Source organism: Procambarus clarkii, chromosome 38, assembly GCF_040958095.1.
Source record: "Procambarus clarkii isolate CNS0578487 chromosome 38, FALCON_Pclarkii_2.0, whole genome shotgun sequence".
Taxonomy (NCBI): Eukaryota; Metazoa; Arthropoda; class Malacostraca; order Decapoda; family Cambaridae; genus Procambarus; species Procambarus clarkii.
Window position 1 is genome coordinate 12,481,797 of NC_091187.1, and position 12,129 is coordinate 12,493,925.

The 12,129-nt window shown below is 45.9% G+C and overlaps 1 protein-coding gene across 1 annotated transcript; it reads left to right on the forward strand.

The window, feature by feature from the left end:
- The first annotated feature begins 4,159 nt into the window (after positions 1–4,159).
- On the forward strand, positions 4,160–5,251 carry LOC138372180 (elastin-like). Its single transcript, XM_069337495.1, has one exon. It carries the CDS (start codon positions 4,160–4,162, stop codon positions 5,249–5,251), a length of 1,092 nt encoding a protein of 363 aa, XP_069193596.1.
- Positions 5,252–12,129: the final 6,878 nt, after the last annotated feature.

Consider the following 12,129-nt stretch of genomic DNA (forward strand, 5'->3'; position numbering starts at 1 on the left):
ACTAGAGAGAGAAAGAGGAAGAGAGGAAAAGGTTATTTTATGAGAAGGTTTAATCTTACAACAGATTGCATCATGTTAACTACCTCTATAACCGACATAATGATTTCAGAAACACCATTATACATCTGCTTACCTAATTACCCTCTTAACCCGTGGGCTTGTAACTGGGGATACCCATTCCCCATTGGAACCAGATAAAGGGGTTGGGGAGAGGAATAAGACTCCATCTCTGAAATTTAAGAAACAAAAATGCTTTTAAATCGGAATTAACAATAAATATGATAAAATCCTTGAGCATGTCATTTAGCTATTGGGTTCCATATGTAAAGTTAAAGTTTAATAAAGTTACATTTTATCCATATTTAAAGTTAATAAAGTTAATATTAATTGGTAGCTTTTGTAGTCTAATTGGTGGTGGTGGTGATTTCGAAGTCTGGCTAAGAGGATACGGGGGCAATTGGGCATTGGGGATTGGGCATTGGGGATTGGGGATTGGGCAATTGGGCATTGGGGATATACGGGGGGATATTGGGCAATCTAATAGGGTCGACGTTCTGGGAAAGGAGATATGGGGACATATTGGGTAATCCACAGAAGGTCTACAGTCTGGGGAAAGGAGATATGGGGACATATTGGGTAATCCACAGAAGGTCTACAGTCTGGGGAAAGGAGATATGGGGACATATTGGGTAATCCACAGAAGGTCTACAGTCTGGGGAAAGGAGATATGGGGACATATTGGGTAATCCACAGAAGGTCTACAGTCTGGGGAAAGGAGATATGGGGACATATTGGGTAATCCACAGAAGGTCTACAGTCTGGGGAAAGGGGTTTGGGGGACATAATTGGGTAATCCATTGTGAGTCTATAATCGTTCTGAAGCTAACTACCATTTTTCTGTTGTATGCTACTCATGGTGCACGGAATGAGTTTGTCATGTGCTATGGCGTACTCACGGCTGACCCAGGAATAGTCTACTCATTCTCATAGACATAGTCTTTATTAACATAGACCTCATAAACATAGGCCTCAAAAGCATTGACCTTCAAAATTGGCCTCATCTGTACCCACTCACTCATGCATAAATTCGTGTACTCATGCGTAAATTCGTGTACTCATGCGTACAGTCGTGTACTCATGCGTATTGTCGTGCATTCATGCGTACAGTCGTGCATTCATGTGTACAGTCGTGCATTCATGCGTACAGTCGTGCATTCATGTGTACATTCGTACACTTATGCGTACAGTCGTGCATTCATGTGTACATTCGTACATTTATGCGTACAGTCGTGCATTCATGTGTACATTCGTACACTCATGCGTACAGTCGTGCATTCATGTGTACATTCGTGCACTCATGCGTACACGTGCACTTATGCGTACACTCGTGCACTCATACATGCAAACCTGACAAGTTTACATATAGCTTTCAGAATGGTTAATAAAGAAAGCTTCCAAAGTAGTTCATAACGTACATGAGACACAAGGTTGAGTATGAAGTCGCAGTTGGAGCTTCACCATCCCCAAATAACCACAGGATTAAACTAGAAAATTTAAAGATATGTAACAAGCTTTGTCAAGCTTTTGCGACTGACATACGGGAAAGGCTGAAGAAACTGAACCTCATAACACCAGGTGAGATGGATCAGAGTGGACATAATTACGACATAAAAGATTCTATGGATCATCAACAGAGTATCCGAAGAAGCATTGTTTAAAGGAACACAGAACGAGACTACATAAAAGTTGGTGTTCACTGCAAAGATCAAACAGAGATGTTAGGTATTCAAAAGTCTTTGCAACATGTAGACCAGACCACACACTAGAAAGTGAAGGGACGACGACGTTTCGGTCCCACGGGAGACATCTCCCGTCACGCAGGGTGCAGTCGCACCTCCACAGATCTCCAGTGTCAGCTCTTGATACTGGTAATGACTCAAAAGGGCCACCACTTACGGGCTATTCATGCCCGTGCCACCTTTTGGGTGGCTTAATCTTCATAAATCAATCAATTACGTTTCGGTCCGTCCTGGACCATTCTCAAGTCGGTCTTTGGAATATGCTCTTGCTGAACGCCGACAACATGTTATCAGACACACCGATTCCAGAACTGTCATTGAAACCTTGCAACAAGAACACATACCCCTGTGCAGACGAGGAGTCACAATAACGTGGCTCATAAAATGTTGACCAGACTACACACTAGAAAGTGAAGGGACGACGACGTTTCGGTCCGTCCTGGACCATTCTCAAGTCGATTCTCATTCTCACAATCGACTTGAGAATGGTCCAGGACGGACCGAAACGTCGTCGTCCCTTTACTTTCTAGTGTGTGGTCTGGTCAACAACGCATATTCCTGCCTTCATGCGGTTCTTCTTCCCGTTAGGAATCTCGATACTACTAAAGGGTCTTTCCCTAAGGATTTGTGGGCCATTGCTTTGATGAGTTTTATCTGTAGACTTCTCGAACGTATGGTCAATGTATGTCTGTTTCTTAGAACACTATTGCTACCTCTTCCCCTCTTAGTTTGGTTCTCTCAAGTGTCGCAGCACGATTGATATCTTAGTGGACTTTGAGATCTACATTCGTACTGACTTTAATGCGAATTCATCAGTTGTTGCCAATCTTTTTAACTTGGAAAAGACTTAAAACACCACCTGAAGATATAATGTTTTAATGCATCTACATTATTTTGGCCTTCGTGGCTACCTACCACACTTCCTTCACAGCTTCCTATCTCGCCCTTCGTGTAAAGTGAGGCTTTGTGTGGCATTCTCTGACTCTTTTTTTCCTAACTGGCCTTAATAGTCTGCCTTCCTCTCGTCCCTCTGGCATTGTGTCAACACTTGAAGCTGACGATCCCACTCTTGGTTGTGGCAGTGGTGACGCCTCTTCCCTCCAACGCCAACGTGTCGTTCTCGAAGCTGACGATCCCACTCTTGGTTGTGGCAGTGGTGACGCCTCTTCCCTCCAACGCCAACGTGTCGTTCTTGAAGCTGACGATCCCACTCTTGGTTGTGGCAGTGGTGACGCCTCTTCCCTCCAACGCCAACGTGTCGTTCTTGAAGCTGACGATCCCACTCTTGGTTGTGGCAGTGGTGACGCCTCTTCCCTCCTACGCCAACGTGTCGTTCTAGACCAATCATGGCTTCAAGTTATCTTCAACTAAGACTATGACTTTCACTCGGAAGCTTGTTGATCTTCGGCCCCGCTGTCGCTCTATGGTAGTCTTCTTGCGAATAAAGATACTACTAAACTTTGGGGGTTAATCTTTGACTCCCGTATGTCTTTGTTTTCACTCACCTCCAAGTTGAATGCTCTAAGACCAATACCTCACTTAAAGTCTTGTCCTGTACTTCCTAGGGAGGTGATAGGCGCACACTCGTCTATTTATAAGTTGTCATCCACACTTCCGTGGAAATAAATAATCCATTCGCCTGGGCTGTAGGAGTTTCGAACCGTGTACCCCATACATGTGAGGCCTATTTACACGCTTCTCTAGCGTGTATAAACTCGATCCCGGCTGACCCGCCAATTCCTCTGCCTCTCACAGGCCTCGTCGTCGTCGTCGTCTTGATGTTCTGCATCATACTGGGTCACACCTCGGCTCTGGTCGTTCGACCCCCACCCAGAGCTTGTATGTTGTAACCGACGTCCTCTCTCTACAGGGTCGCGGTGATCATTACACTGCCTTCGCTACCTCCCACAGTCCCTGCATCATCCTCACTCCTCTTACACCGTGATTTGACTGATGCTCCTCAGGTGTTAACCTGCTCCTGTTTCCTCTCACTACCATCCTTTTTTATCAATGGATAACATATTGGCAAACTTCCCTTTCAGTTGCAATGTTGTTTCATCCCACCATGGATCCCCTTGTGAAGTTTTGTAGGTCCTGACCTACGTGGTGAAGGCTTATATACGCATCCAACAGTTTTGAAAGGCCTTTTCCCTCATCATGTTTCGTCTACGTCACACTCCATTGCACTGCAGAGTGTGGTCGAAACCCAATACCGGCTGTTACTTACCTCTAGCAGATTTTAAAAAGTCAAATTTTGCTGGGTTCCCAGCCATATTGGTGTTGCCTTCAGTCAACATCATTGGCACTTGTCCAGTGTCCCAAAAAGGGGATTCCTTATTCGAGTTTATACCCAGTCATTCATGCTACAATATGCGGCCATTGGCACGGTCCCTGGTCTGGCGTTACAGGATGGCACGGTCGGTGGTCTGGCGTTACAGGATGGCACGGTCCCTGGTCTGGCGTTACAGGATGGCACGGTCCCTGGTCTGGCGTTACAGGATGGCACGGTCCCTGGTCTGGCGTTACAGGATGGCACGGTCCCTGGTCTGGCGTTACAGGATGGCACGGTCCCTGGTCTGGCGTTACAGGATGGCACGGTCGGTGATCTGGCGTTACAGGATGGCACGGTCGGTGGTCTGGCGTTACAGGATGGCACGGTCCCTGGTCTGGCGTTACAGGATGGCACGGTCCCTGGTCTGGCGTTACAGGATGGCACGGTCCCTGGTCTGGCGTTACAGGATGGCACGGTCCCTGGTCTGGCGTTACAGGATGGCACGGTCCCTGGTCTGGCGTTACAGGATGGCACGGTCCCTGGTCTGGCGTTACAGGATGGCACGGTCCCTGGTCTGGCGTTACAGGATGGCACGGTCGGTGGTCTGGCGTTACAGGATGGCACGGTCGGTGGTCTGGCGTTACAGGATGGTACGGTCCCTGGTCTGACGTTACAGGATGGCACGGTCGGTGGTCTGGCGTTACAGGATGGCACGGTCCCTGGTCTGGCGTTACAGGATGACACGGTCGGTGGTCTGGCGTTACAGGATGGCACGGTCCCTGGTCTGGCGTTACAGGATGGCACGGTCGGTGGTCTGGCGTTACAGGATGGCACGGTCCCTGGTCTGGCGTTACAGGATGGCACGGTCCCTGGTCTGGCGTTACAGGATGACACGGTCGGTGGTCTGGCGTTACAGGATGGCACGGTCCCTGGTCTGGCGTTACAGGATGGCACGGTCCCTGGTCTGGCGTTACAGGATGGCACGGTCCCTGGTCTGGCGTTACAGGATGACACGGTCGGTGGTCTGGCGTTACAGGATGGCACGGTCCCTGGTCTGGCGTTACAGGATGGCACGGTCGGTGGTCTGGCGTTACAGGATGGCACGGTTGGAGGTCTGGCGTTACATGTAACAAAGCTGTGTACTCTGAAAGGTGACGTGTCCCCTTGTCCTTCTTATTAACAGATGGTGGGAAACGGCTCTGGCTAGGTTGCGTGTTGGCCATGTGCGCTTCTTACAAGTCGGCGTTCAATCCCTGACTGTCCAAAGTGGTTGGGCACCATTCCTTTCCTCTCCCAAATCCTTATCCACATATCCCTTCCACGTGCTATATATAGCCATAATGGCTTAATGCTTTCACCTGACGCCTTACCTTTAACTCACAGGCCTTGAATGGAACGCCGCATTTTATTGTCTAAACTACACAATGACGGGACGTCACAATTTTCAAGACGAGCGTCAGTCTTGGTTTCCTAATATCTCTCGAGGTCATTTGTCCCTCGATAGAAACCTTGGTGAATCTAATACGCTTCATACCGCTCGCCTTGTTATCTTTTGTTCTCGTAATTCCATCCTGAGTGATATCTAGCGCCTTTTGGATATCCAGCGACACTGAGAGTGCTACATAGTCTTCCCTACTCGGTGCCTTCTTTTCATATTGACTTGGGTACAATTCATGTATATTTCGAAGGCCCTGACGTCAGTGATGACCAGTGACTGCCGGAACAACCGTGGACGTCTTCAAGAGAAAACTAGATAGTGTTCTCCAAGGAGTGCCGGACCAACCGGGCTGCTCCAAGCAACAGCCTGGTGGACCAAACTCTCACAAGTCAAGCCTGGCCTCGGGCCGGGCTTGGGGAGTAGAAGAACTCCCAGAACCCCATCAAGCAGGTATATGTGGGCCTGCGGGCCGCTCCAAGCAACAGCCTGGTGGACCAAACTCTCACAAGTCAAGCCTGGCCTCGGGCCAGGCTTGGGGAGTAGAAGAACTCCCAGAACCCCATCAACCAGGTATATGTGGGCCTGCGGGCCGCTCCAAGCAACAGCCTGGTGGACCAAACTCTCACAAGTCAAGCCTGGCCTCGGGCCGAGCTTGGGGAGTGGAAGAACTCCCAGAACCCCGTCAAGCAGGTATATGTGGGCCTGCGGGCCGCTCCAAGCAACAGCCTGGTGGACCAAACTCTCACAAGTCAAGCCTGGCCTCGGGGCGGACTTGGGGAGTAGAAGAACTCCCAGAACCCCGTCAAGCAGGCCGCAAGCAAATAGTCATTAGTCGCCAAACTTCTTTTTGATGACGTATGCTCTGACGTCAGATCCAGGTAACCGAAAAGATTGTGACGTAGTTATTGGGCTCTACACTGATGACGTATGTGCTGAAGTCAGAGTAATGGTGAAGTGATAAGAGGATCACAGTTTCTTGTTCGTATCTTCAGGGCACCAAGACTTCTTTGTGATAAGATTGCGTGTCAACAGAGATTGACGTCTGTGTCAAGGTCTGTGAGGGCAACCAAAGTGCAGATTACAAAGTTGCGTCTTTATAAAGATGAGTGTTGTGAAGATCAAGAAGTAACTTTATAAAGATCTTAATAAAGTTACTCACATTGTATATTAAGTAGCAACGTCTTTATTAAGTTGTGTCCTATGAAGATTAAGAAGTTCAGTGTCACTACAGGAGCAAAAGATTGATCTTTCCATAAACCGTAGACAATGGAAGTTGTGTACTCACCTAATTGTGCTTGCGGGGGTTGAGCTCTGGCTCTTTGGTCCCGCCTGCTCAGCGTAGATGTGTGTACTGGCGGTGCTGTTCTTACACACTGGAAAAACTTCACCAAAACAGTTCTAAAGATAATGGGGTGACATTTTAGGCCTGAATTTTAATAAGTAATAAACAGAGCAAAGGCTTGTACAACAATCGATATTCTCCTCGAATAAATATGAAGGCATATCAACATTTAAGAAAAAAAACAAAACCAGTGAAATATTATTAATTTACAAATCGTTTTAACATCATGTACATTAAATTTAGTCAAAATATTCACTTGTTTACATATGGTGAAAGAAACTATTATATATTATATATTAAATAAAAATGAATTTTGGAGAATTGATTTTTGAATTACCTCCAACAGTGAAAAGAAATGTACGAAAGATTGAGAAAATTCGTGTTAGAATTATTAATCTTACTTTTTCGGTCATATATATATATATATATATATATATATATATATATATATATATATATATATATATATAATATAGTTATAAGGCTGCTGGGTTTAATTCTGTATTGTTGCAAGGGCTAGCAGTTCCCTGTTTCAGCGCCATGGTGTTGCGATCCAGAGGGGAGACGCCAGTCGTATCATTGGTCGCTGGACGGAATCTGAAGCACAGAAAGAGTTGAAGCAAATAGTATAATAGATCACTCAACTGAGACCTTAGACATCCCCCCCCCCCCCCCTGGGACACCACAAAGATATCTGAAGGGAAACAGTCGCCATATGCTTTTCCAGCGTGCCACACATCATGCGCAATGTAGATGATGCGCAATGTAGATGATGCGCAATGTAGATCATGCGCAATGTAGATCATGCGCAATGTAGATCATGCGCAATGTAGATCATGCGCAATGTAGATCATGCACAATGTAGATCATGCACAATGTAGATCATGCTCAATGTAGATCATGCTCAATGTAGATCATGCACAATGTAGATCATGCACAATGTAGATCATGCGCAATGTAGATCATGCGCAATGTAGATCATGCACAATGTAGATCATGCGCATTGTAGATCATGCGCATTGTAGATCATGCACAATGTAGATCATGCACAATGTAGATCATGCTCAATGTAGATCATGCGCAATGTAGATCATGTGCAATGTAGATCATGCACAATGTAGATCATGCTCAATGTAGATCATGTTCAATGTAGATCATGCGCAATGTAGATCATGCGCAATGTAGATCATGCGCAATGTAGATCATGCGCAATGTAGATCATGGGCAATGTAGATCATGCGCAATGTAGATCATGCTCAATGTAGATCATGCTCAATGTAGATCATGCTCAATGTAGATCATGCGCAATGTAGATCATGCTCAATGTAGATCATGCTCAATGTAGATCATGCACAATGTAGATCATGCGCAATGTAGATCATGCGCAATGTAGATCATGCGCAATGTAGATCATGCTCAATGTAGATCATGCACAATGTAGATCATGCGCAATGTAGATCATGCGCAATGTAGATCATGCTCAATGTAGATCATGCTCAACATAGCTCATGCTCAACATAGCTCATGCTCAACATAGCTCATGCTCAACATAGCTCATGCTCAACATAGCTCATGCTCAACATAGCTCATGCTCAACATAGCTCATGCTCAACATAGATAATGCACAATGTAGGTCATGTGCAACATAGATAATGCAAAAACGTAGATCATGCACAATGTAGATCATGCGCAACGCAGATCACGAGCAACATACATCATGCACAAACAACACACACGCCACATCTATAATCCGGGCATCTAACTGTATAATTATAGACGTGACAGCTTAAGACGATGTATAACAAACACAATAATATTCCCCAGTTTTTATGGAGGAAATGTCAGCACAGAAAGTAATCAATCTGCGACATATCTTTGATTCAGAAAACTGGCATTTTTGACAGACAGGAACCCTTCCACCTCTCTTATCTTTTAAGACCAATACAAAGTTCTGCTTCCTATCAGTTGATAGTGGAGATTTCCACCTAGTGAAACTGTGACCTATAATATTATAATTATGTCAGGCACGTATTTACATATGTGGTCACTGTATATAATCAGAGATTTCTTTGGAGTAGGGCAGTGGGGTCGAGTTATAGCGCACTGGGTCGCTCCAGTTGCTCCCTTTAACCCACGGAGCCGGTCGGCCGAGCGGACAACACGCTGGACTTGTGATCCTGTGGTCCCGGGGTCGATCCCGGGCGCCGGCGAGAAACAATGGGCAAAGTTTCTTTCACCCTATGTCCCTGTTATCTAGCAGTAAAATAGGTACCTGGGTGTTAGCCAGCTGTCACGGGCTACTTCCTGGGGGTGGAGGCCTGGTCGAGGACCGAGCCGCGGGGACACTAAAGCCCCGAAATCATCTCAGGATAACCTCAAGATGGATCACGATGTGGCATTGGCCTATGGAGGCCTATAAGAAATATCTAGGTCCCCCCTAGGTCAACAACTGACCTTTCTCACGATGCCAGCCACAACAGTCGTTTTACTCAGGGGTACCTAAGTACCTATTTATTATTAGGTGAACAAAGGCATCGGGTGTAAGGTCCTACTACGTCAGCGACTGACATTCCCCAAGATACAACCCACAACAGATACCTAGTTCCAAGAAAGCTATTTACTGGTAGGTGAACAGAGGCATCAGGTGTAAACATTTCGCTGTGATGGGGAATGGAACTTGAACAAATCCACAAGGGCCGTGACGAGGACACGAACCTGCGTCCGAGAGCATCCCAGACGCTGCCTTAATCGACTGAGCTACGACATGGTCAAAAGGAGTTGAAACTGAAGTTCTTCTGAACTAACTGGATCCTGCAGCCTCTCCGAGGCACAAACCAGGGTTTTACACAACTCCCCCCTGCACCAATTGGGGGGAACTCTGTTACATTCTTGTACAGCCACTAGTACGCGTAGCGTTTCGGGCAAGTCCTTAATCCTATGGTCCCTGGAATACGATCCCCTGCCGCGAAGAATCGTTTTTTCATCCAAGTACACATTTTACTGTTGCGTTAAACAGAGGCTACAGTTGAGGAATTGCGCCCAGTAAATCCTCCCCGGCCAGGATACGAACCCATGACATAGCGCTCGCGGAACGCCAGGCGAGTGTCTTACCACTACACCACGGAGACTGCTGAACAAATTGCTACTGCTACTCTGGACAAATTGGGTCTAAGCTTATCACCACAAAACCACCGGTGGTTCAGTAAAATGGTTTAAACGACACATTTAGGCAACAAAATTGGCAATTAGATGCTCTAATTCTACCTTGTTATGTTTCATAACCAGGTAGTTTGTCGGTCGGGTTAATGAACATGTGTTGCCTATAGATGAGGATCGATCATTATTGGCCTGGGAATCACTTACGAAACCTGTACATCTTTCCTCAATCATGGCGACTCTGTTTACATTTATTAAACAGTTTAGAAGCTGGGAACTTCACAACCCGAGGTTGTTATTGTTATAAATAACCTCGTAGTGCTTCGGTGCTCATACACTGTTAAATATATGTAAACAAAGCCGCTATGATTGGGGAAAGATGGACATGTTTCGTGTGTGTTTACATTGCTTGACGAATCGTAACACGAGGCTCGAACCCAGATCAAATCATTTGGGAGGGGTAGGACAAGCGCAGCACCACTGCACCACCAGCCCGTCCTCCTAATAGAACGCCGCATTTTGACGTATACGCTACCTAAGAGCTAAAAATCGTCGTACTAGAAAGTGGCAGCGACTCGCGAAATTGACACACTATCCCGTTTTCTGTTTTGGGTCCTCTGGCAGGTTAGGATAAGGGACAGTTTGAATGACTACAGAATGCGATATTAAGCACCTACAACAACAATAAAATAAATTAGACGTAATATATTGGGACACGAATGGAACGTGAATAAAAATGGTTGCCGTTGTTCGGAACTTATCTTATCATCAAGTTGCATGATAACGGTTCAGTAATCATCAGTGGCGACTGTCTGGGGCATTCTTGTGCGCTGACAACATCCGGTAAGCTTCCGAAAGCTTAGCCGCAGTAAACATATCACTTGCGTCGTGGTAAAGATGAAATTAAGCTGGATCTTTACATCTTAATGCGAGGCTCTGGTTAGGTTAGGGTGAATAAGGTTAAATCAGTTAGGTTGAGTAAGGTTAAATGAGGTTAGATTGAATAAGATTAAATGAGGTTAGATTGAATAAGGTTAAATCAGGTTAGATTGAATAAGGTTAAATCAGGTTAGATTGAATAAGGTTAAATCAGGTTAGATTGAATAAGGTTAAATCAGGTTAGATTGACGGAAGATTGAAATACATCAGCGTGTTATATCAAATGTGACCTATATATGACTACCATCAAAATAGATTTCCAGCCAGGAAATGGAAGAATATATTGATCAACTGACCGTTATTACACACAGAGATCACACTAACGTGATGCATCAAATGAACAAATCCACAAGGGCCGTGACGAGTAATGTGTAATGATGTAAGGGCGAAGAGGGAAAACGGCCTATTACTCACCTAGTTGTTCTTGCGGGGGTTGAGCTTTGGCTCTTTGGTCTCGCCTCTCAACTGTCAATCAACTGGTGTACAGATTCCTGAGCCTACTGGGCTCTATCATATCTACATTTGAAACTGTGTATGGAGTCAGCCTCCACCACATCACTTCCTAGTGCATTCCATTTATTAACTACTCTGACACTGAAAAAATTGTTTCTAACGTCTCTGTGGCTCATCTGGGTACTAAGTTTCCACCTGTGTCCCCTTGTTCGTGTCCCACCCGTGCTGAAGAGTTTGTCTTTGTCCACCCTGTCAATTCCCCTGAGAATTTTGTAGGTGGTTATCATGTCTCCCCTTACTCTTCTGTTTTCCAGGGATGTGAGGTTCAGCTCCTTTAGCCTTTCCTCGTAGCTCAATCCTCTCAGTTCCGGGACGAGCCTGGTGGCATACCGCTGAATCTTCTCTAACCTTGTCTTGTTTAACCTTGTGTTTAACTAGGTATGGACTCCAGGCTGGAGCTGCATACTCCAGGATTGGTCTTACATAAGTGGTAGTGGTATACAGGGTTCTGAAAGATTCCTTACACAAGTAAGGAATCATTTAATCAAGTAAGAAATCAAGTTATTGCCATAGCTCGGGTGCAGGATGGGGGGGGGGGGGGGGTTGTGTAAAATCCTGGTTTGTGTCTCGGAGAGGCTGCAGGATCCAGTAAGTTCAATAGACCTTCGGTTTCAACTCTTTTTACCCTGTCGTAGCTCAGTCGATTAAGGCAGTGTCTGGTATGCTCCCG

What these genes read in the sequence shown, in the direction of transcription:
- LOC138372180 (XM_069337495.1), top strand. Translation starts at nt 4,160, where the DNA reads ATGCTACAATATGCGGCCATTGGCACGGTCCCTGGTCTGGCGTTACAG.